Below are 26,437 nucleotides of genomic sequence, written 5' to 3'. Positions count from 1 at the left end.
AAAATAAAGAGAGAAGTCTGCAGAAAAAAAAAAAGAAAAAAAAAATATTTTGTTTTTTAGAAGCCTCCTAGTTCAACAGGTGACTGAAATCACCGGATACTAGAAAAGAAATTATCACAAGAGATGTCACAGTAAATATCAAAATATTGGCCCTAGATGAAATCTTTATGTCTAGCACATGGAAAGACTAGCTCAAACAACATCACATGCAACTAAGAGGAGTTCAAGCTCCTTAAGAGAGAGTATACAAAGGGTACAAGGTCAAATATTTACAAATGCTGTAGCTAATGGCTCCATATTTTTCACCTAAAGGTAGAGAGGGAATGGTAACTACATAAAGATCATGTGTCATCCTGCATAGGTACCAACCTATCTACATTCATCATGGCCATAGCTGAACACGAACCTGCTCTAAAAGTTCAGGAATTGTACTGAGCCCAAGGAAGAACTACTTGCTTCTCAAAATACTATGCAAAGCACAGTCCCTTTCAAACTGGGTTTTATAACTTTTGATCAGGGCTGAATAATCTACTCTGAGTTTAAAGAAGAGGCAGAATGAAATTATCAGCATGGTGAAGTGGCAAAATCATAACTTCACACCTTTGCAGTCTCTCAATAAATCTTGAAGAAATGAATGAGTAAAAGATGGAATACCATCTTCTGGTATGCCAGAGCCTCAATCTCCAGGGAGGATGTATTGAGAGAAGGACTCTAACATCATTTAAGACCTAGACCAGTTCAGTTTCTCCTTTACAATTCCACTGTCAATGGGATACAAAGTCTCCTGCATTACTGGTCCTTGCTTAACAAATTAGAGAACAAATGATTATGGGCACAGAGAGATTCTGAGTACCACAAGAAGACAGAGGAATTAAAACATTCAAAAGCCTCTCTTTCAGCCTCTCAGCCACTTTTTTTCTGGATAGGAGGCTGGGAGGAAATAACAAATAATTAGAAAACCAAGCATGAGGCAGGACTTCTTACTTACAGAACCCAAAAAGAGCAGAAAGTAGAAGTGGAGTGCATGGGCTAATGCCTTGATTGAAAGCTCTTTTGCTTCTTTACATCAGGGTAGCCAGAAAGATAGCTTGCAGTGAAGCAATTCTTCAGTAGACCAGGATAAGAGAGAGGTACTCAACAATGCCTATGTTAACATCTTAAATGTTCCCTAATGTTAAAAAGGCTTACTTAAATATTACAGCCTTGCTAATTTTTATCAGCTGTCTGTCTGTGCCCTTTAACTTCACTTGCCTCTTCCTCACTGCTGTTATCTTCTTTTTCTTTTTCATCCTCTTCCTCTTCTTCAGCTTCACTGCTGGAGCTGTCTTCTTTCAATTCTGTTTTCCAGTTACTAGGAACAGTTCTGTTTTTACGGAATTCAAGGGCTTGGTCAAAAGCTGTAAAAGGACCAGCACTTGTTAACACTGCAGGAAGTATCAGTTTGACCACATATTTTAATAAGGAAACAGTAGTCAGTGGGGAAGGGAAGAAGAAGGAAAGTCTGCTAATTAACAATTCCACCCCCAAATTCAAAGAACCTCAACAACCACTCCCTGTTGTCCATCCTTACTTGTCTTACCCAGTTAAACTGGCCTAGTGCTCTCTGCACATCAAGTCATTCAGAGCTATTACTGGTATTATTAACATGTTAGTGTCTATAGACAAATAAGGATCTTCTGCAGACGACATGTATGAAAATTTAATTGAGAAAATCCCTATCCAACAGGTTTACACAGCAGTTTATATATATCAAACAGGGAGGACAAGGAGGATTAAACAAGCCAAAGCTAATTCTAAGAGTTTCATCACAAAACTTAAACTTTCAAATTAATTCACAATTACAGATTCTTGACAGTCCATAAAGGAACTTACTTGCAACTATGAGGGGTACTATGGTGAGAATAATTCTATGAAGATCTAAAGCAAATAGATATATACTAAAATAACCTATAAAGCCAACATGTGCTGTACGATTACATCCTTTGTTTAGCACATCTCTAAGCTTGAAACAAGTGTGGTAGGTGGGGGGAGGCATATTGGTTTTTGTGGGTTTTCTTAGATTTTATTTGTTTGTTTTAAAAAAGTCCCTCTAGTTTTTCAAAAGTGTTTTTCTTCAATACACTATTCTATAGGAAAAGATCCTGTATTTTAGCGTTTTTAAGACATGAACCAATCTGCCATAAATTTAGACCAATTTATGTAATTGAGTAAATACATACATGTGTGTTTTCTCATAGAAAGTTATTTTTACCTTGTTTTAACAAAGCGTCAGGCTTTGGTGAAGTTTCACTAATCTCCCGGACATCTTTTCTTGGCACAGAAGTGCTAGATAATTTAGAAAGCATTAAAAAAAATTACAATATTTTAAAGGTAAACTAAGAGTATAATACAGAGCTATCACTCAGACTACAACACACTTAAAAATATACATAAGCAGCATATGGAATATATCTTGACAATTCTATAGTGTTAGTCTGGTACAGTATTAGTCAGAGGATTAAAAAAATATTTCTACATGAAATTGGTTTGACCACCTATATGCATTCACTGCATACTAAAGAAAGCGTGCTACTTCCACAAACAGGTAGTTTCTGGAGTCTCCCAAATATATAACATTAACAAAAATCTCACATTAATTTAATGCTAATTTAAAACCCTACTTCACTTAAAGCATAAATAAGTATTAGTATAAATTGCCAGTATGAAACTAAAGACTTACAAATTGAAAGAACAAAGCACTTTCTAATTTCTACTGTGGCTATAACCAAGGAAGCAAATCTGAACTGCAGCTCTGGGGACCTGGGGGTAGGTGTGTGCTCATGTGCACACACATCTTGTATGTATTTCTTTGGAGACGTGCACTGATGCCTGAAAAACTATCAAATGGTAAAGGATAGCCTAGACTTAGTAAGTAATTAAACAAAGCTTAAATATTTCAATTTCCTTTCTGCAAAACATTCTATTAAATTGAACCAAGCCAAACTGCAATTTTGAAAATAAAAACTAAAACCTAGAAAAAGAATTCTATTGTCATTAGCTTAAGAACACAAAGTTTCTTATTCTGTTGCAAACATCATACAGTCTGGTTTTCCACATTTCTCTACTATTTTTCCTACTTCGAGTAGTATTGTTGCTCTTTTCAAGGAACGTGATAAGATGCAGTTGCTGTCTAGTCTGAGATAAACATATGCTTTACTACCTCAAAACAAGAAAGAGGATTTCTGTGCGTGCACGCGGTGTACGTGCGTGCATGCACGCAGCCCCACCCACCCTTCTGTAGCTGGATAAGCTTATGGCCCACATCCCTGAAAAGCAGTGCTCTATTCCAACCACAGCAGGAAAGTCTCCAGCCATTCTTGAAGTCATGTAATCCTGCTTTGTTTGCCACAATTGTGACAATGAAATTAAAACTAAGACAGATAGATTTATCACCCCATTATTAATAATGGCAAAGTTCAAGACTAATTTAGTTACTGTTAACAGTTTTTTAAACATTAGAAAAATCTTGGCAAATTTACTGAGCTTACTGACGTTATTAATACTTTACCCAACACAACTCATACTACATTTTATTTGACTGGTATAAATTTAGTTCAGTTATCAAACTCTACATTCCTACTTACAATTTGCCATCTTTGAATGAGCGAACGAGAATATTGTCTTTTTTCACTGCAATATCATCACTACAGTCTGGGCAAACCACCTGCAAAAATATTACAAATGCAAAGTTTAGAGAGAAAAGGTAAAACAAGAGAGTAATAGTATATACCAGTGCTACTCAAAAAGCTTTTGGGCCCATTTCTCTTTAGCAACCCTAAGATGGGACCAACTGAGATCCCTCAAAACACAGGAGTGATGACCTCCTGAAATTACTGAATGCATGAGTTCATGCTTGCTTCCTAGAGGGAACTGACAGCTGCTGCCAGAGATATAAGAATAGCATTCTGACAAAAGGTAAGTATCTGCCATGCCACTATAGCTTTTTCTAGTCTTCATCCTAAAAGGACAAGAAATGCCACAAATACTGCCATTTGAGTTAGAGACTACTTCTGAAAACTTCCAGAAATGGCAGGCATGTAATCACAAACAGTTTCAAAAACAAAGGTTTACAGGATTTATGAAATTGAATTTTATAATGGAAGACTTGTAAGTCATCTACCTAGGAGAGTGCCTCGAGTACAAGTATTATGATAGGTTCTTTAATTCAAGAAGCAGACTAATCAAGTCTAGCATTGAGACACTATTTTTTTGCAATTTTAAAAACTATTTAAGTTTTGTTAAACCAGTTTTTAATTAAAAAGCTTCAGAAATTTATTTTAAAAATATATCTCTATTGAATTTCCAGAGTTATAGAACAGAAAAGCAACCCTCTTCATCACTCATATCTCTCTTCTCTCAAAAAGTGTAGTTCCCTGAAAGTTAGGAAAATTATGGCTGCTGTAAAACGCCAAGGAGGAGAAAATGACTTTAGCCATAATTTAGCCCAGGTAAATACCTCTTCTTACATCAGCTGTTGCCTTTCGGTCTTAATTTTCCACAAAATACACAAAGATACTGTGTGACAAAAGCTTTTTTTCCCTCTTACACAGGTCACCAGCCATATAGCATTGTAGAAGGTAAGTGATTTGGAAACAGGCTCTTATTTGTACAGGCTAAATATGAGAGCATAAGCTAGAGCATGGGCTAGAGCATAGGCTAAATACGCTTCTTGAGAGAAATAAAACTTAACAGCCCAAGTCTCAAAATCCAATGCATTCTACAGTCTTTAAAGAAATTACTTTACAAACTACAACTTTCTAATTGAAATGCAGTTTAAGATATAGTTTGCAACACTGAGGTAAAAGAAAGTGATTCTCAAACTCCTAGCTCGTTAAAGATGGAGAAAGACCCTTCAGGCTTTAGCTATAGGTTTTCTAGAAGCATCAAGATCTTAGAAATCCATTCAGAGGTTGGAAAACAGCTTACCACAACCTCATCTAGTGCCTTTACATCAAGCAACATCACCTCAATTTTGCCTGAATGCAAAAGAAACTCCACTGGAGTAATAGGAGGATGAAAGAGATGATCCTATGTAAACTCAATTTTCTGAAAATGCTGCAGGCAGATTTCCTCACTACAACTTCCAAAAGCCTTTAAGTACACATTAAAACTAAGCTATGCTATAAAGCTTGCTAAATCACACTCTTTGACATAAGAAACAACTGTCAGGCCTTTTTACAATTACAATTAGTCATTGTACTCACCACTTCCCCCCAGAACCCACAAAAACAAGCAAACAAACAAACTAAAAACGCCCAACCCAAACATGAAAGAAGGATTAAAACAATGTCAATCATCGAGTCCTAACAGTTATTTTTACCAAATTTAGAACCTCTACAGTTTTAGATTTGTAAGAGCTGTTTATAGGGCTGATATCCAAAGCACTCAGTTTCCACTACTAATCTTAATTGTTACTTGCTGTAAAGGTTTAGACTAATCCCTTAACTTCTTTTCACATAATAAACTTGCACAAAGTCCTCTGTGCTTATACACAAAGCATATCAGTACACATAACGAAGTAATGCTGATACACATTCTTCAGCATATTAAACCTCAATTTTCATTTGATTATTCACATAATTACACTTACCATAATATAAAGTTAATGCAAAATTTATCAGTAATAAGATAAGATTACTTTGTTGATACAGTAGGGTAACCTGCTTACAAGGTAAAATAGCTGAGAGGCATAGCTACTGGGGAGGGGATTATAACAAAAAAACCCACAAAAACAAAAAAATCCCAAACCAATATGATGCAGAGCTATAAACCTGATTACTAAAGTAAGAGTTAATCTAGGATAAGCTATTTTAGCGTTAACAAGCTTCACCCTCAAACTTTATCCCCCTACTGCTTCTCATTCATTGCAGGAAGCTTTCCATGAAGAATGAGCTATTCCAATCTTCATCTGAAAGCCAAAGAAATAATTCATATAACTTTGGAGCAGAAGCAACAATTCAGTTACACTTTAAGGTCTGACCCAAAGCTATCCTGAGCATCACTCAAGAGCAAGCTCAGGCCTGCCATGGAAACTGGTATCTGTGATGTGCATGACCAGAAGGGCAAACCCAAGAGCGTGACATAAAGCTGCTCAAGCGAGTTTCACAGACCACTTCTGAGTGCAGCTGGGAGGCAGGATATTGCATCAATCTTGATGACAGCTTTCAGTACAGAAACATCTCAATTTTTCTTGCTTATTACCGAAAACCTTTCTTAAAGCTATCTGCCATTAACATGGTATCTCCTTGCTGTACATTCTGCCCTCTCCCTTGCTGTAAAAAAGACTTCAGTGACTCATTTTCTTCCAACAACTTCCCCAAAAGAAGTCCTGCTGGAAAGCTACTGGACTGCATTACAAGACACAGCAGGTGACAAGAAGAGAGCTACAATTGAGAGCTATTGCACATACTAAGAACAGTTAAGTGTTACTGTATGGCATCTTTTCAAAAGCAGAGCACAAGTCTTCCTGAAATTAGAAAAGTATGCTAAGCTTTCGTTACCAGAAAGCAATTAATCAAATATTTACAATTAATAATAAAATAAAAATTAAAAACCATGATACCAGAAGGTACCACATATAGAAATACATTAATTTCCAAATATATCAGTCAGTTTATATGCAATCCCTATACTAGCTGTGATATTTTATTAGAATTTTATTTGTTAAAAAATAAGTCAGAATAAAGGAAGAGAGCAAGTATTTGTACTGAAAGGCTACAATGTAATTTTAAAGGAAATTTACTGTCAATTCTCCACTACCTATCACAGTGACCAAGAAGAAATATCTGATTTTATTATCAAATGTATTTATATTGAACCCTGAAAAATAATGTCTGTGTAATCGATAAACTTCCCCTCTCTTTGTACTTTATATTTTCTCCTCAATAAAACTCAGTAATTCAGAAAATTGGCATGCAACAGCCTAGGAAAAAAGCCCTGAAATTTTAGTTCAATAGTATTAAACACACTGCTGAGCTGAAATTAGGTCAACAAGCTCTGGCTGTTTGGAAAAACTAAAGCCACATTAGCAATCCCTTTTTGTAAACAAATACATTTAGATACATAATATTTTCTGTAACTATTATGATACAGTTCAATTTGAAGAACCATATGAAGGTCTAACAAAAAAACACCAAAATGAAAAAAACCCACACTTTTCTCTGGTTCCTAAAAAACAAAAGAAAGCTTTAGTAAATTATAATAAAGATGGAAACCCTTACCAAGGCTGGAAACCACAGAGCTTTCTTTTTATCCACACTGAAGCAGTCCACGCACACAACTTTTCCTAATAACTCGTCACTTTGTTTTCTATCATCTTCATCTTCATCGCTGGAAGAGGATGAAGATTCTTCTTCAGGACTAAACAACAGAAAGAGACTTAAAAGTCAACTATTCAAAACTTGCATATTATAATGACAGGAGATCCAAAGCTAATTGTCAAAGAGGCATGAGTAATAGCGACTTGAATTGTTTGTTTGTTAAGTGTTTTAGCATAAAAATGAATAGAAATGTTTATAATTACAGTATAGTAACAATTCAAACATTATAAACTCAGAAATGCATATTTACTAGTAAGACATGCAAATACTAAACAAAACACCACCATGCGTTCACATGGAGGAAGATAAATGCATTGTCAGGGCATTCAAGTGAGACCAATTCTGCCCTACAGAAGCACTGCTCAAAAATACTGTTGCAGTTGTAGTTTTGGACAAACGTCAAGTTAAACTGTTTTGTTTTTCCCTCTTAATCTCTCTAGGCTTTTACTTAAACAGCCATACAGAATAAAAGGCTGTTCTGAGAGAGGACAAATCTCTGAAGAAGAAACATCAGCTATAAAGATGAATAGCAAAGAGAAAAAGACGTCTATTTATCTTTAAACAGTTCTTTAAAGAAGTGCAGTGAAGCATTTCAATGACTGTTTCAATTTCACATTGAATGTAGTGCTGGAATGTAAGTAGATGGGCAAAGGTGCAAATACATTTTGATTTAAAAAGGTTCTGGATTACTGTTTTGACTGTTCAAGTACAAAGTTGCACCTGGTTTTAACCATATGGGGAGTCTAAATGTACAAAACCAACTAAAATTACCTGCAACTGATTAACAAAAAAATAAAATAAAAAAAAATCAGAACTCCCGCCACTCTCTCTAGATCTTTTTTTACTCGTCACTTTGAAGGCTAATTCTCAGGAAATATACAGCATGTTCAATGAGCACAGGAAGCATAATTTTAAAAGCTACCTTCCATTTTTCACATAACTGCTTTTGAGTACAAAATTCAGTATTTACAAAAACCTCAGTTAGAATTTGTTTAACAGAAGACAACTGATGTTACAGTTTAAGGTAAATTATGTTTCCTTTTTCCCACCTTAATTTCCAGTGCTGATAAAGCATTCTCTTGGAATTTTTTTCCCTCAACACCTTTTTTTTTAAAGTAATGGTTTCTTTTCAAATACAATATGAAACACTTTCAGGCTGCTTTCTGGGGTTCAGTAATCTCTTGTGGGAAGAGAAAGAAGTCTAGGACTAGAGAGAAAGCCAGAACTATTTAAGAGAGGCTACTTCCTAGCTCAGTTATGCCAGTATCTGCGCAATTTCTCTTTTTACTCAGTTAAGTCTATTAATTGTAAGATAAAGGGAAGTGCGTTGCTTCTGACATAATAATGTCCTGTATAGTTATGGAAACAGAGAAAACAATGACCCAGTCACAGACACCAAGGGTGTTGCAATCATGTTCTCTGTGGTAATACCAGCTTTTTCATTCGCTACAGCACAAATTAGTAAGTCAGTAATTTTATGAGTAAATTCATAGCACCTCTACATAGAGAGGGCAACATCTATTTCAAGCTATCAAAAAGAGAGCAAAAGGCTAGCCCAAGCACAAAACCCACTACCACCCAAAAACTGTAACCAAAACAAAAAACAAGAGCAAACAAAAAACCCCCCCCCCCCCCACCATACACACATTAAAAAAAAAAAAGAAACCCCACAACCCACCCACAAACAACAGAGAACAGTCACTGGATTACTTAACACCAGTTTATCAAGATCACAACTACTAATTCTGGCACCCAGGAAATCAAGTCACTACTCTTGAACTTGGTTTTTTTATCAGTAAACTTTGCTGGAAACCATAATAGAAACAATGGGCAGAAACTGTTACACAGGAAGTTCCACCTGTGTGGGGTGAAGTCACAGCCCCACAACTGAAGTTTGAGGAGTTTGGAGTGTTGCGGGGTGTTGGGCCGTTTTCCATGGGAGCAGTGAAGCTAACTAGATAGTTCCCATGGACACAGCCTTGAGCTGTGTGGCTGAAGTGCAGGTGTGCATTCCTCAGTGTTTTTGTGGAAATATGTTTGTGTTGTGTGTGTGGGAAAGTAGAAGTGGAAGAACCTGATAAAAGGCTGCCTGCTGCGCTGAGCAGGCAGACATCTCTTTGTCTCACTCCCTCGTGTATGTTGTGTGTCTTCTTCCCCCCTCGGACCGAGACCCTTTGACAGATACCCAGCGACACACCTGTATATGAAGAAGAACTTTATCTGTGGGTGACCATGCACTAGAATAGATTGCCCAGAGAGGTTGTGCAGTTTCCCTCACCAGAGGTATTCAAAAACCGTCTGGACACAATCCTCTGCCATGTGCTCTGGGATGACCCTGCCTAAGCAGGGAGGCTGGTTGGACCAGATGACCCACTGGGGTTCCTTCCAATCTGACCCATTCTGTGATTCTATAATACTGTTCACCTATTTCTAAAAGCTCTCAGAGATCCTGTAATGAGAAACCAGAGGTCTAGAGGAGGATTCTGGTACCTTGTACAAAGACTTCATATCAGCTGGACAAAGACTGCATTGTAATGATTTTAGTTTGAGTCCAACACATTCATAACGCTGACAGTCTACTACAGAGACATTTCTGACTACAGTTTACCATCATCACTTGTTATGCTATTTTTTTTGTTTTACTCAATAAAACCAAGAAAAAACTCTTGCCTATACCTGGTGCTATTTTAAATATCGATTACACAAAGACTTGAAATGCTTATACACAACAGTGCATATGCACCTGACTTTCAATCTGAGTGCTTAACAACATTTTTCATCTGGCCTCCTGTTTTTTGAATAAGAGAAGCCCAAAGATACAAGTAATAAAACTCCGCACACACTGAAAGCTTCAGAATTGAATACACACAGCACAGGTATCGAGATGTTTAACTTACATATGATTGGATCTCCTTCCTCTGTTTGTTTTCTTTCCGATAACAGGAGTCCCAAAGTGTTCAGGATTGGTCAGTGGAAGCTGATCTAATGTCTGTTGAAATGTAAAAATATATATGCACACACATAAAAAAAAACCTGGTATGAGTTATTCTCCAAACCACATGGTTCATAAAAGTAATTTTTCAGTAGACTTTCTCATTACAAAAGAAGTACAGAAGTACATCATACGTGTCATGCTTTGATTTTAAAAAAGCAATGTGTTTTGATCTGGGTTTTTTTCAACACTTTCTCTGCACCTCTGAATAACTGACTTTTGTCCAAAACACATAGATAATTCTTCCCAGAAGTCCTGCCTTTGGACCATTAAAACACGGAGAAGTAAGTATCAGGTATTCTGCCAACCTGGGATATTCCATCTCTACTGGATGAATTTTCTGTACTTCCTATTATTTAGACTAAACATCCAATCATCTACTTAAAAATGAACGAAGGTCCCCTTTGAAATGAAGCTGCAAGATAACAGCAGCAAACACAACAAGTTAATTGTATTTTTTGTTAGTAATTCATAATTTGATATGTGAGGGAGACTCTAAAACAATTTTAAAGAGGCTGCTATATTGATAATTGAGAGGGTGCTAATTGATGCTTTATCAGCATCAAAACAAAAAGAGAGGGAGAGAAAGAACTTTCCTTGTTCAGGGAGAATACTTCAAGAGAAGAACTCATGGATGTGCAGTATCTTCTGCCTCTAAGCCTGCTGTTAACTGTTTAAATGATAAACATTCCAGATTTGAAGGCTCCTGGTACACAAGAGTTTTTTGTACAGCCACTTACTCTCGCTCTTTGAAAGAAGGGAGAAAGTCTTCCAAATTAAAAACAATCCTCTGACTTAAACTTCTTTGTCGTGTACTGATTTTTGAATGTGTAACACCAACGAGAATCTCAAATGTATTCTGTGCCAGAGAACTAACATAGGCACAATAAAACTGGCTTTTTAAAATCTGAAAATAAATGCACAACTACTTCTGAGTGTGATGGACATCCTAAAAGACTCTACACCACACACTTGGGAAGGCAGAGATGAAGCTAAAGCAACATCAGAACAAGACAACTGTGCGGCACTGGCCTAATTACAAAAGAAATTTGAGATGCAATTTTCCCTGCTGAGTAGCTGTGCAATCACGAGGTAATTATTAGAAATGCACAACATGTGTTTCATTGAGGGCTGGTGACAACGAATTGCGTATCAGTGACTTTTGGCAAAACATCAAAAGCTAAGACAATAAAAGTTGATAAAATAGAAAGTAGCTGTCACCTGAGTATATGGTTTCTTTGAATCTGACAAAATAATGCAAATTATTCTACTTCAGCCAAACAGGTCACAAAGCAATATATATATACTAAAATTTTAAATCTGCTTACTATAAGGTAATACCCCTGAAACCATATTAAAATAGTCTTTATGGAATAGAAGAAATCTAATCTTCAGTTGTGCTGATCATTAATAACAGAGCTAATTGAAGGAACATCACAGTCTTTAAAATTTTGGCGTTTATATCTGAATCCAGATTTAGGCACATAATTAGAGCCCCTTCTTTACATGTGTTTAATCTTGACTTCAGATTCTAGAGGGTACCTGAATCTTCACGAGAACGCAGTACACAAACAACAAGCTCAGCTGATTACAATAATAACATCATATTTATGTAGAGCAAAAAACCCCATCTTCAGTAGCTGTCCAATAAGCAAACATGTTTACATAAGTCTGCCCACCAGTCCAGACTGTCTTACATAATACGAAGGAGTAACCCTCATTTTGAAATTCCAACTATTTGTAATTTGCTACAAATGTGTGCCTATTTTAATGGGCAAGTCACCTTTAAGTCATGAGCCAGCTTCAAAATACTGATAACTGCTGTCAAATTACCAAACAACAGCAATTAATTATTGGCCTTTTAAAAGATAAGCATTCATCTTTCAGGTTTATCAACTATTACAAACCTTGATCATCTATCTAAAATCCAGCAGAACTGTGAAAAGAAGTACATCCATTTTTAATTATAATTTATATGAATTTTTATATTATAATTATATTGTGATTCCCCCCAATTAATACTTACAGATAATTTTTATACATAGCAAAGCAGTTGTGTGATTGCAATTTTTTGTGTGATCTACAATCTGTGAACTATCAAAAATATAAAAATGAAAGAGATGAAATTCTGATTTTGCTTCTTAACTTACACAGTTTGATGAAATCTAATTGTACTTCTTGATTTTAAAAAAGAATAAGCCAGACCCTGTAGACTGTACTTTACACAACCCCCATTTTTAGCAGCATGAATGTACATAACATACTAAAGACTGAGGTACTAAAAATATCACTTTTAAATTTTTCTAAATAAAAAGTTGTAATACAAAAATTCTTCAATTACCTCACTTTCAGCAAAATGTCTTTCTCCTTTTAAACACAGGGAAGAGCGTCTCAGAGTCTTCTCATCACCATCATCAAATACTGTCACCGGGTAACAAGTGAGGAAAGAAAAAGATTTTCTTTTTAAATCAAGATATTGTTGATTCATTTAGATGTTCAGAAAGAAAGGGATATATATTCCTGTAGCTAATTCTTAAAACAAAGTTATACCTGGATAGATAATGCTGCATATCCAGTAAAGCATTTCACAGACTGACCAAATACATTAGCTGCTGTATCACCACAGCTCGTATATGTTAAAAGGAATCTTTAGTAATCAGCAGTTGAGAAGATAAAAATTAAATACCCACTAGAATTCAAAAACTATTCTTCTAACATTTACAATTTTTACAAAACTTTATTATGTAACCAGAACTCATACAATATTCAAGTAGAAGTTATGCTTACTACAAAGAAACATAAATGGATGTTTACAGAAAAAAGTTACAACTTAATGTTATATGAAAGTTCAATGTCTTTCTCTACTGACTTCATTCAACTATGCTACAAAACAACAGTGATATCAGCCTAAGGAAGATGACAACAGTCAAAGTGCTGACAATCATCAAAACCAGCTCTACTGACAGAACTGTGGAGTTCCCAGTTTCTAGACTTTTTGCCACCTCTGCTATCACTAAGTCAAGTGGAAACAAGTTCATAATACTGTTGATTCAGCTACATATATTATCTTTTTGAATCCTAAAATGCACTGCACACATTTAAGGTGGGGTCTTCAGAAGCTGATAAACTGGTCATATAAAAAGTAAGCTTTTGTCAAGTCTTCTTCAAGTATTTAACAGATTAAAACTGAAAAATTTTGACTCTCAGGCTTTGCTTGCACTGTTCAGTGAGACAAAAATGGATCTCTTCTTCCCTCCTGAACACTGATAATAATTACATTCTTGTCTCCACACTGCAGTGACCTTGAAGACTTTTGTAAGCACGGAGACAACACCAAGATTAGATTAAAATATTACATTAAAAAGTAAAAGTTTTTGCAATTTCGTAACATGTCTCTTTCACCTTCATTCAAATCTTCGCTTCTGTCCATCAACAGATCAAAAAACAGTGTTAGAAGAATGGTTGTCAGCCAGCAAGATCAGAGAGGTTAATTTTCAGCCATGTCTGGCTTTCAGATAGTGGGTGTTACACTCTTCAACATTTACTAATTTAAATACAAATATATAAAAAGCAACAAGATACAGCAAAATTCTTGACTAATACTTGTTTGATATGAAAGAAACTTTTATCTAGTTGTGAGAATTTTTGATCCCTGTGTTAAATTCAGTACTGTTGATAACAAACTTCCACTCGTGACTACCATTCCCCGGACTGTATTATATACTACAGTAACTGCTGAACACTGTTCAGTGATAAACTATCAGTCAGAGATGCACAATTGTCACTTCAACATTTGTTGAAAAATATCAACATCAAGAACCGCACACAAAACCACGTAGATTTGGAACTGCATCTCAAATGGTCAACACATAATTAAGCCCCCTCTCCGTTAAATGAAGTAGAAGGCAGCAGGTTCCTAATCCAGTTTGTGTTAATTAAGATAATAGTCTCCTTACATAATGAGAGATTAAAAAAAAATCTATCCACTTCAGGAGATAAGCTGACTACAGCAGAGGTAAACCTATTCAGAGCTAGGTAGGTAGCCACATTATGCGTCCTGTGTGGTAATCTGCCTGTGGCCTCTTCCCTGCCAGGGGGATTCCTAATCTTGTTCCATGAATACTTCCAAAGGAAAAGCTTCACCTCCCTGTAAGACTTGTGCGGCCAGCATGGCACATATGGCTGATTACATATGACATTCTGATCTAATGGAACATCCTGAAAACAACCTACTGAGCAGGCATACAACAGTGTAATGCATTTAAAATCATGTATTCTGAAACTGCAAGGAAAAGAGGAAAAAAGAAAGGAGGCAACTTATGTAAATAAAGCCACTTTAAATTCCGAGAAAGGGCAATGTAATGACAAAATCATGCAGAAGGGGTTTAAAACTACTTTTGAACATGCACAATTCTGCATTTTTAGTCAAGTAAACAATCCTACAATTTCCCCCCCCATAGTAAACACAGAGATAAATGTTAAGAATAGCAATTAAACTTTAAAAGTTTCATTAAAAAACGTTTAATTAAAATCATATGAATGTTGAAACAGTATCCAGTTACCAGGACTGGAATACCTTGAGCTCTTTGAGGAATTTTTACAGGACAGGCAGGGACACTTGGTGTATGTATATGCATGTGTATGAGTGTGTATTTATTTATTTTTATATAATATATATATATTTTTTATATATGTGTTACATTTACAGTTTTTATACACATATATACAAACTGTGCTATAGTAATTTTAAAAGACTATATAAGTTGGGATTTTATAAAAATTTAATTTGATTCTTATCACCCTTTGGTAGGAAAGCAGTAGCACGAAAAAAGGACATGTAAACAAACCAATGTGCAATTTCTCATCAGACAACACCTTATGAATACAAGATAGACAGGGATGCTCTTAAAGCAGCCTTGCCTGTACTTCATTGTTAAAAGAGTTCTCAAGCAGCCCTCAAATGGTTATTACTCTCCAGATACTGCTGCAGTGGCATATATGGTCTTAAGTATCTTTTGGAAAGGTATTACTTCAGATCGATCTGATCCCTTCACAAAGTTTTTGACCAAATCATAGTAATTTTATTCAAAAAATCATTAACAACACAAATAATTAGATGCTTCTCAACAAGTGCTGGGACAACATTAGGTAACTGCTGGTTAAGATGTGTGCTAATTCTGAAGTCTGGGAAATGGCAACTATACCTTAAAGTAGAAATTTCATTCAGATCGGCAAAGTCATCACTGTCTATAAAGATAATTTCTGTCTCATTCCACTCACCCTCCTGACAAAAATTATTCTAATCATCCACTGCTAGAGTCACTTCTCTATCAAAGTGCATTACACAGCCAGCAGCTGTGCTATTTTTATTGATTCTGCAAGGTCAACATGCTTTTGTCTACTTTTATCTACGAAATGTAAGAGTTGAGACTGAAAACCATACCTCTTCTTCCTATTTCTCAAGCTCAGGATTTTTGACAGACATCTACTTTGATTTACAGACTGCAACTCCATGACATCTACCTTCAAAATTTATTCTGCATGGACTCCTATCTTATTCTTCTTGCTGAACCGCTAACCTCACACTTTCTCAGAAACATAAACATACAACACAGTTCTAACACCAGCTATACCATTTACTTCTTAAAAGCTCTCTTATCTGATCCACTTCTGTAATAATTACCAAAACACTATCTATAATGTTAATTCCTGTCTTTGTACCTCATGTTTCACCCCATCCTAACCCGATTTCTCCTTTATTAATAGATTCTACTTCTCCAACAAAAAAACATGTATTTTTTGCAACTAGTTCTATTCCTTTCTAAAAGTAGGGAAAGTTAAGTCTTTCCCTAGCTGTTCAACATCACTTCATCACCAACAACCCACAATATCTCAAAACAACTAAGTCTTGCTAAAGTTCTTTCAAGATCTGGTCTTCATCTTCCCATGTCCCACTTATCTGCCCAGGAGAGGCTTATATAGTTTCTCAAGAATCAATACATTTCCTGTAGTGCCTTTAAGACTACCAGGGCACAGACAGAATATATGTTATCATTCTACAACTGACCACTGACTTGGCACTAAAGAGTAAACCTACATGTATGAAGCCTTTAAAAATATATCAAAAAACCCCACCCTATATTTGTTTGAGGACATGTGGATATACCATCTATCATCTGAAATGTCACATTATAAAATAGGAAAAACAAATACGAAAAGACTTCTTATAAAAACAAGCTATGTCTGTTTCAACAGTAGTTTTATCAGGGCTAAGTCTGGAAGCAGGGAAAAATAAGCGTTCCAACCTGTGTTTTAAAAGCACTTCTTTGCTTTTTCTTTAAGGAAGTATGACAGCATACTTTGCTTCAGAATATTTAGCAATAGTATATTAAATTTCTAAGAAGTAGTCACTGATTACAGAACAATTGACTAGGTCTTTATTTAGTGTCCCGATTTCACATTGTGAGGGGTACGGTTTCTTATAAAAACCCAAAATAAGAAGTTTATTTTTGAGGGGTTTTCACACAAACTCTGAATACCTAAGCATCTCCAAAAAAATCTCTCTCACCATGTTTAAGACATGTCCAAGTCACAGGCTTATTTTTAAGTCATGAATTTTATTCAAATACATAAATATTTCTCTTACCTACAGTGTACCAACTTGCATCTGTTAATTTGTTGATAACTGCTTCCTGGTATGTTCCATCTGGATTCTTCACTTCTACAACAGTTCCTACCTAAAATACAAAAGTCACATAGCAATGCAGAGTTCTAAAACAGGCAATAAAGTCAACGCTTTTGTATTAGCAAACAGAGATATTTCTAACCTATTCCACGTTAAATATAACATACTTTTTCAGTTTCACTTGAATGTATTTGTATCCCTCAAACTTCTTTTTCCATTCCTCTAAAATAAGGCAACTAACTGAGCTGATTATTTCCTGCCAGCAGGTGGGGAACAAGAACCAATCTGAGTGATGTCATTCTCTTGTATAAGAGCTTTCCCATCAAATCCTCCAGCCGAGTTCTCAAAAGATACAGTGACTAAAAATCAGAGCCAGCCATACTTCTTAGCTTTAAGGTAAAAAGAACAAAGAGCCTTGCACCAGCCTATGGTGCACCCCTTTTAACTACAAAGGAAAAAGCTAACATGCAGAGTACACTACCTCTAACTATGCAGCACTACCTTTTATGCTTTGTGATCCTATCTGGCCTGTGTAATAAGTTGAACCTTCCACTGTTACCCCATATTGTATATGCACATTTATGTCGAATACTGAAAAAAAATGTTTTTCAAAGCACTAGTAAAAGATAAACCAAATTTATTACCTTTAAGGGACCCTTTATGTGGTCATCCTGCACTTCCACTGTTGAAGAATCATGCCTAAAGGTTACCTAAAAAATATAATTCAACTGACAATCACTTGATACAATTGAGCAGCATAAGCACACACAAATATCAATAGCCCTTCTCTTACTCTCATTTTACAGTTAGTCACCATACTCATTCCACTTGCTGAAATCTGTATATGAGGGGCCAACTTCTTAGTCATCGAAATTTCTAAAATATTTTTTATCCTTCAGAATAGAATCATTACCTCCAAAGGAAATGACGGACTAGAGTTTGTCAAAAACATCTAATGGTTTCAAAAGATCTCTGCTGTTCTGTTAAATGATTTGAACTTCTGTAGTACCAAAGCAAGAAAGGAGAAAGTTTCAAGAGTTACAAGTAAAACTTTTAAGAAACATTTATATTTCAATGCTTTGAAATTTAACAGTTTTAGCACATATATCTAGCCTATGTGCTGGTTTTTTTTTTTGTTTTGCTCATTAAAGCAATTTTCCTCCCTCGAGGTTGAAAGATTCACACAAGAAAAGTACAGGACATTGCTGTCAATTAAACAAAATAACAAACCAAATTGCCTTTCCATTAATGTCCAGCCTACACACTGAGAGGTAACTGTAAGGAAACGTAAAAACAGCTAACCTTTCAGTCCTTCAAAACTTCAGTAAGTAAATCCCATAAACATTCCCAAGCTATTTTCTGATGTCATTCCCATAGAGACACATACAGGCTGTGTCTTTAATCTTACACCTCCTGACCTCATTAAAAAAAAAGAAATGTATGGTAGTTCAAACTTACGATTAAGTTATCTGTACCAGATGCTATAGACATTAATCTTTCATTTCATCCACAATTAACTTGGTCACATTGAAAATCATAGGATTTTCCTATCAATTACATCTGAAGTTTTATTTCCATCTTGGTTTTAAAACTCTAGGAAAATTATAGGAAACTAAGGAAATTCTGGCATTACATTTTATGTACATATGCACATTTATTAACACACACAAATGATGTTCTGATGTTCACCAGACCACACTCTTTGGTGTAAGTATATGATGTTTTATTTAGTATTTGAAATAAGTAAGAATGTAACGTGAGACCCAGCTGTGTAACAGTAACTCTCAACTACAGCAATCCTACATTAAATCTCTGGACTTGTTGGAAGAGTGTACCCAAGATTATACTCTCACTATTGTTAAGAGTTTCACTGCAGCATGTAGCAATAGTAAAATTTCCTTCACAACAAGAGCGTTCTCCAATATCAATTCTCCTACTTAGCCTCCTTAGGAGAAGATTTTAAGAAGTTTTGTAAACCCTGAAAGGAGGAAAAAGCCAAGAACAGCACTACAACCAGGACTAAGGGATTCTATTTTGACAGGCTAATTAGTAAACCAATGCACTAAAATGCTTCACTGTCTTCCAGGCGCTACGTCAACAAAACAGTCATCTTGTCTACCTTCTGTTAGAACTCCAGCAATACATAAGAGTTGTGAGAGTATGTTCTCTTTAGAACATCTGTGTCATCTCACCTACTGATGGCAAATACTTTCTGCCCACCACACATACTTTGTAACCTAGAGCCAGACAAAGGATTCAAGCTAGGAATTAACTGAGCAAAGACCACTCTTTTGAACTTCATCCTGAGAGATACAGGTATTTAATTCTCTCTTGGGGAGGATTTAACTAGAAAGCCAAAGTTCAGTTAAGATGCAAAATAATCTGAAACCAGATGGGTCACCACTGGCTCATTTACTTTCTGTGGTTATCTTACATGTATTTTACAGCAAAAAGGAACTCTATTCAAAACCATGAGCCAGCCACAATGTACTGTGATGACAGGTAAACAAAGCAATTGCTATAGTGTATTCCAGAACGGTTTGTCTTTTTAAAGATGTCTTGGGGCTATGACTCTTTGGGGGGAGAAGATTTTTGATATCAACAGTTTTTGCTTCTTGAGATAGTCATATGTGCTCAAAAAATACTGGTTATTAACAGAAATATTCAAACTCCAAACTTAGTGCGACACCACTAGCTTTTCTTGAAGCTAAGAAAAGTGATGTCAGCATTTGATAGTAGTGGGCTTTAATTCCCACAGTATTTACCAGTGTGGAACCTTTTTGTCTCAGGCAAAAGATTAAGACCCTCAGCACATCATGAATCCGGTTAGGCTCAGCTGGATTTCCCTTTTCTTCACTGTCCTGAAAAGACAGTCCTGGTAAGCCCTATTACAGCAGATGTTTCTCTTGTTTCTGTTTAATAAAGACCTACACAGAAAACAGTTTCTTCTGAAACTTCTGTGCAGGGTGCCCAAATACAAGTGGGTGTGGATGATGGTGCTAATTGTTTTAGGAGTAGCTGTCAAAACAAACCGGCTTAAATAGCTCTCTGAAAAAAGCTGTAAAAGACCCGATGAAGTGGACTAACACCCTGGTAATACCGAAAGTCTTGCCCTTTAGTCAAATTTGGACTGCCTTCAACACTTTTCATAAGTCCAGGCAAATCTTAAGTTTTACTGCTTTCCATGACAAAGTGTGTAAAATGCAGTTACATGTTGTTGTAAAATTCTGTACCATGTACAGAACTTGCCAAAAACCACTAAACTGTGAAATACAGTACCTATGGATACTGAAATTTTAAGTAAATAGCACCTGCAAGAAACTGAATAAAGTTTTTAAATTATGCTGGTGGTGGGAAGTTATTGTGAAGGTATCCCTTCAAAATATTATAGGAAGCAGAATTTAACAAAAGAAAACAGGTAAAAGGAGAAACAATTGAATGTATTTTACTTGTCTGAAGATTACATACTTCACCCTGAAAGACTTTTGTTGCCATCCTACTTTCTCAACAGAGCACCTAGTTGTAAAACTTAAATGAATGCTTTACACCAAAATTGACAGTATGAAGTTAACTGACTTTCCTCTAGTAGTTCTAGAAAACTAAGGCATAAAATGTACTGGGGCCAGAAGAAACTGCTAAACAAGTGGAAAATAAATGTAGCAGATAAACTACCAACTCCAGACAAAACACACCTAATAGCAAGAATCTTTGTTAGAGCTAATACTGAGGAAAGAGTGCATGTGCCAGAAAGAGCTAAAAAGACTTTTAGAAAAATCAAAAGGTCAGTGTTAAGTTTAAGGAATACACATTCCTGGTGGAGAAAAGATAATGTAAACAGATACTGTTACAGCACTTACACACAAAAATCTAAACCACAAATCACACTACTCTACAAAGCAACAACAGTACTGGGGCTGAACTGCCCTAAGCAATACAGTAACAGCAAAGACACACACATTAACTTGAATCCAGAGGGCTTTAGGAACAATCTCCACAAATAATTTACAGTAAAAATTCTATTTCATGTCAAGATCTTTCTGCAAAACATTCCAGTGACAAAACCACAGATAATAAACTCACAAGAAAATATTTAACACTGAATAATAGCAAGTGGCCATCTAAGAAGGCGGACTCAAAGTCCCACAAAGAACTGAAATGAGTTAAGATTTCACCGATCTAGGCACAACACAATTCCTGTACTTAAATACTGATGCATAACAGCTTAAACAGCAATACTTAGCTGCTTAAACTCAGTGGTGCTTTAAAGCATAGACCAGCTGATGCTATTAAGAGTTAAGACTAATGAAATGAAAAAAACACTAATTTGCTCTTTTGTCAGATATAAGACTAAAATCTTCTTGATGTATTTAACATTATTATTATAAAACAAGTGACAATCGTCCTTCTCACCAGGGCTTTTGGAGAGCACCTGCTCTCTCTCTCTCATACACACTATAGGCAAAAATCAGCAATAGCACGAGGGCAGATTCAAATACTGCACAACAGTTTATAGTGCAGACTCTTCAACAACAGGTTATCATCACACACAATTCACACATTTTTCACTTAAATTTACAGTAGATATAAAAAAAATATTCTGCCACTATAACTGTTGCAGAGCAACAATCTAATTTATGTTTTCTAAGTGCTACTTGCTATTTGGTAGGACTCAATATGCCAAGTCTTTTTTGGAAGACAGCAGGGTTTCAGCTTATTCCTGAAGCATTATCTAGTTGCCACTGCTAAATGGCAGTGACCTGTGCTCTCAAGTAAACAAAACCATTTTAAACCTACGTTGAGTGGTTTTAGCTATTTTTTGGTAATTTTCTGCCGTACATAAGCCTACATTTGTCACATTTTAATCAAATACTTTAAGGTCAGCCTACGGCACTGAAGGCCACAAACACTCGATGCAAACAGATGACAAAGCAGTGACAGAAACAGAACATATTTAATTGTGTGGGAGTGGGGGAGCCCCACCCCTCCCAACAATAATAAGCTTACTGTTATTTCAAAGACCGTACTGCCAGCCTCTAAGGAAAGGACAGCCTTTTCGCTGTCCTGAGACTAAAAAGAAGCTTCACATTGTGCCATTTTGAACATGAATGACTTCCCCCCCCAAAAAAAAAAAAAGTGTTTGCAGGAAAACCACATACCTTGACTTTGACAAGCCTTTTTGCTGTCTTGATCTTGGCTTCACAGAAGGCTCCTCTATACTTTGCACTCACATCAGTGCCCACTGTGAGATAGGGAGGCTCATCAATGGCCTGGAACACAAAGTAAAACAACTGCTTTTTATTTGCTGACCACTGGCAACACAGCTGCTAAGTCTCGCCGGCTTTTGTGGACAGAGCACTAAAAACAGCCCAGTAAAACTTAATCTGACAGCATATGTGTATCACAGCAGTAGAAACACAGAACACAACACTAAGCTAAACAATGAATATAAATACAATCTCATAATACAAATGTATAATCTCATTATATAAATATAAGCTCATAGATATAACAAACTGATATCACAGTTATCTACAAGAAGCAACACACAGGCTTCCAACCTCTGCACCATTTGAAGACACAGGAGATGACCAGTTCTGCTGCAGTGGTGAAGGCCAACCAAGAGTTTTAGTTTCTCCTTTAATTGCCTCAAGACCTGATAAGTCACATGACACTGATGTTTATTTCCCTTAAAAAAATCAAGGTTCATTTTACAGTAGGAAGTAGAACAACTCTGAAGAGATTTCCCTTTTTCACTTTCGAATGAAGTAAATTATAAAGCTGGGCTCTCATCAGGAGAGCAGCCCAACGGGAAAAGTACAGTAGGAGACTGACAGAGACTAAACACAAAGTGAAGGTGAAGGGTCCAGACAAAACACAAGGTTCTGTAATACACAACACAGGAACAAGCGACACCCAAATAGGGAAACAAGAAATAGAAGAGGTGGGAAAGTAGTAGTGCAGGGAGTAGGAGGAGACCACAGGTCGAATACAAAGTATATAGAGTGAGCTCATGAAGGCGTTCATTCAAAGGAAGCCCATTTTCTCTCACACAACCTCTCCTGTGGGAGGAGATTCCAGATAACTGAACCACCTCAGTATCACCTCATAGACTGTTGGTCAGAAGAGAGAAGGTAGAGGGTGACAGCAAGAGGAGTGAGGTTTATTTCCAAGAGCTGCAAGTGTCCATGGAGCCCCAAACAAGAGCTGAGAGATCTAAGCCCTTGTCTGCACCACATCATGCTCCTGCACCCCTATGGATTCAGACACATCTTATGAGAGGCAACTCTGGCACACCCAGGCTCTCTGTGGGAAGAATACAGAGATAAATCTTCACAGGTATCAGAGGTACTATTTGAGACTGAGGTGCCTGCACTCAGCATCAGGTAATTCTCACTGGCCGTCTCCAGTTTCAATACATCACAAGTAAAAGCATGAAATTATGTACCTGAATGCTTCAATGCATGATTTTTCAGAAATTTAAGTTCTGCAAAATTTGAAATTGAGAAATATGAGATACTACAGGGTTAACTCCGTATTAATGTTTTTATACCTTGACTCTGTTCCACCCTACCTCTCATTTGCATGTAATAGAATATATTTCTGAGTACTATAAAACTGTTATCAATCTGCACTTTCTAAGATCATTAGAAACATGAAAGTTCTAATGAACCCACTCCCCTCTTTTTCTCTCTCTGCATGCATGGTACGTGACTGCATGTAGAATAGCAGGACATGCCACATTGGTAGTACTATATCCACAAACACCTATCTGTTCCTAATCCAGGCTTAATAACCATAAAACTCAACTGAGATTAACGAGGAACCTTAAGAATGCTGGGATTCTGAAACTGATTCCCTCCTTGCTTGTCCAACAGTGCAGAAGTACTTGCCTTCAAGTCAGGTTGCAATGCTTTTCTCTGACTGCACTTGGAAGGATGCTGGAAGAGGGACTGAGATGGTTCTAGCTAGTACTCTTACTAGAGTGAGCCAGGTAGCGGCTGCTTCACACAATATAAATCTGAACACAGGAAAGCAACAATGTTTTCTCTTGCAAAGACAGTAAAACTAAGAGGGGTGCATCCCTCCTGTTCCACCATACTCTTTACTAAATAAACTCATTCACCACTACAGTGTTTATATTCTCTCATGCCAGTTCATCTTCCAAACTTAAAAGTGGAGTACTGAGATTACTTTAACAAGACTGACAGATTCCAGATGGGTCCACACAGATGCACACAGCTATTATTCTCCTACAAACAAAACTTCAAGAGCTGGTTGTGTATCAGTCTATACCTCCATATACAGCCAAATTATCACAAAGACCAATCCATAATGTTAAGGTGAATTTACATAACATAAAGAATGCTTTTCTTTACTGCTATTGAAGATTAACTAAAAAAAATACTAAAAAAAAGGTGTAAAATTCTGGGAACCAAGATAATCTGAAGTTCTGGTCTTTGACTGGAAATTTATGGCAAAGGAACAGGCAAATCAACAATCAAAATTTAAAGAGAATTTAAAATTCTTATTAAGATCATAATTACCAGTATAATATCACTACTCTGATTCATTCTTAACAACTTCTTCCAAAAAGAATATTCATTTGAAGAACAAACATATGTAAGAATTAATTTCTGTTACTAAAACAGAAGTTCATTTCAATCTCTAGCCTACATCTTTTGAAATTACTCTATCTCCTTCCACTGGAATTAGTTAATATTTACCGCTGTAAAGAATTTCAAAGAATAGCAAACATATGGACCATTTGATTACCACTGTAGGTATGTTTACAAGAAATACAGTATTGGAGTGGCTTTTGAGAGAAAAATGATGAAATGCAGTTCTTTAACTACCACTATGAATCGTTATACACTTTAAAGCAGCATATAAAATCTTCACGGGATACATACTGGAATTTTTTTCTGCTGTTTTATTATTCTGCTGAAAGACAAATTACATGGGCTTTCAAACTCCCCCCTTTCCCCAGATTGCAACAATTTTCAGTGACAAAATCACTTAACTGAAATTTTCAAAATACTTTCCTCATTCTGCCTGATAGTAACAGCAGAAAGTGATAAGTTAAAACAATTAGCAAAATGTGATGCATCACAGAGAATGCAAACTGGAAAAGTAAACAGTAACATTCAAAGTCCGGCATTAATTTCAGATAATTCTTATCACAACTTTGTCATTTTCACCAACTCTGAGACACGTGTTCTCAAGCAGGTTTTATTCAATTCCACCAACATTAGAGAAAGATTTGAAAATTAGTATACAGCTATTTTTACCTTGCTGTTATTCCTTCACTGCTTTGTGCTTACATCATTTAATAGATGTCCTTATACTCAGAGTGAATATATGTTTGCCTGTTAAATTTTGACATGCTTTCTCAGAATTTGTTTTTATTCTGGTTTTGCTTTTCAGAACAGGTTACCAGGAAAAAACAGCACATTAAAATGCAGCTAAAATCTGATAACATAATTCAGTAATCTCAGGAAAGGTATTGCAAGCATACTGAAAGTATCTCAACAAGGAGCACCGCAGCAGTCTTTAAAGGGAAGAGGGAAACACAACACTGGACTACCCTACCACATAAAAAGTTCTGAGCTTCCTAAAATCATTGAAGATATCTTGAGACATCTTGAAACAACTGTACTAGTCTCATATGTTGCTATCTCCCAATTTCTGAGCTGCAGTCTCAGCCTTCATTTTATTTTAAAACACGGTAATCTGAATTTGCATTTACAGTTTATATCTGAACATAATCATTTGCACTTTATAACTTATAGGTAAGAATTATCTTTTCAAAAGTACATCATGAACAAAAGTTTATTGATGGCTTTAACAGGAAAACTGAAAAGTATGTCCAGCACACGCTGTCGTTCATTTATAATGAGATCATAAACTTTTTTCATTCAGAGCACACTCCAGGTTTCCTGTCAATGTTTCTATGTCTCTATACTCTCAAAAATCTTTCAGTTCACACTGGAAGAAGGAGAAAAGTGAAGCTGAGGGTGGCATCTCAGCTTGTTCGCTTCGTTGTTTTACCATTGGCAGCAGACTGGTATTGAAGCTCTTCATGGAAACCACTCACCAAGCAGGCGCTTCCAAGACGGATCACTACTTTGTTTGCATGAATGACCGAGGCCGGGCTACCAGAAGGGGAGCCGGCTCTGCTGAGTGACACCGCGAGACAGGGATACCGGGGGAAGGCTGTACCCCGCGGGAGCGTGGGGCCGCAGCCAGGCGGGGGGTACGGCAGGGCTGTTTTGGGAAAAGACCGGGGCGAGCCCTTCCTCAGCATCGCTGCAGTGGGTGCTGAGCGCTACCAGCGCCTCAGCAGCTCCCCGAGGAGCTGCGAACAGCCGGGTCGATCCTCCAGCTCTGGCAAGGCTGCCGGAG

At 36.5% G+C, this 26,437-nt stretch overlaps 1 protein-coding gene across 4 annotated transcripts in view; it reads right to left on the bottom strand.

Moving 5' to 3' along the window:
• Positions 1-26,437, bottom strand: part of ARID4B (AT-rich interaction domain 4B) — an 89,896-nt gene that overhangs the window by 36,772 nt on the left and 26,687 nt on the right. For 2 of the 4 annotated variants that reach the window (XM_064648757.1, XM_064648759.1), the window contains exons 3-11: positions 22,192-22,302; positions 17,680-17,745; positions 16,997-17,087; positions 12,692-12,771; positions 10,256-10,347; positions 7,260-7,398; positions 3,624-3,703; positions 2,252-2,325; positions 1,252-1,397 (exon numbers count right to left, since the gene is read on the bottom strand). In XM_064648757.1, coding sequence (XP_064504827.1) covers positions 1,252-1,397; positions 2,252-2,325; positions 3,624-3,703; positions 7,260-7,398; positions 10,256-10,347; positions 12,692-12,771; positions 16,997-17,087; positions 17,680-17,745; positions 22,192-22,302 — 879 coding nt within the window. Of the gene's footprint in view, positions 1-1,251; positions 1,398-2,251; positions 2,326-3,623; positions 3,704-7,259; positions 7,399-10,255; positions 10,348-12,691; positions 12,772-16,996; positions 17,088-17,679; positions 17,746-22,191; positions 22,303-26,129; positions 26,392-26,437 lie in introns of those variants that run through there. The other 2 variants (XM_064648758.1, XM_064648756.1) reach the window with 2 other exon arrangements.

The sequence above is a fragment of the Pseudopipra pipra genome, chromosome 3, assembly GCF_036250125.1.
Source record: "Pseudopipra pipra isolate bDixPip1 chromosome 3, bDixPip1.hap1, whole genome shotgun sequence".
Lineage (NCBI taxonomy): Eukaryota > Metazoa > Chordata > Aves > Passeriformes > Pipridae > Pseudopipra > Pseudopipra pipra.
The sequence above is the reverse complement of the archived record's forward strand: the minus strand, read 5'-3'. Positions and strand labels throughout refer to the sequence as shown.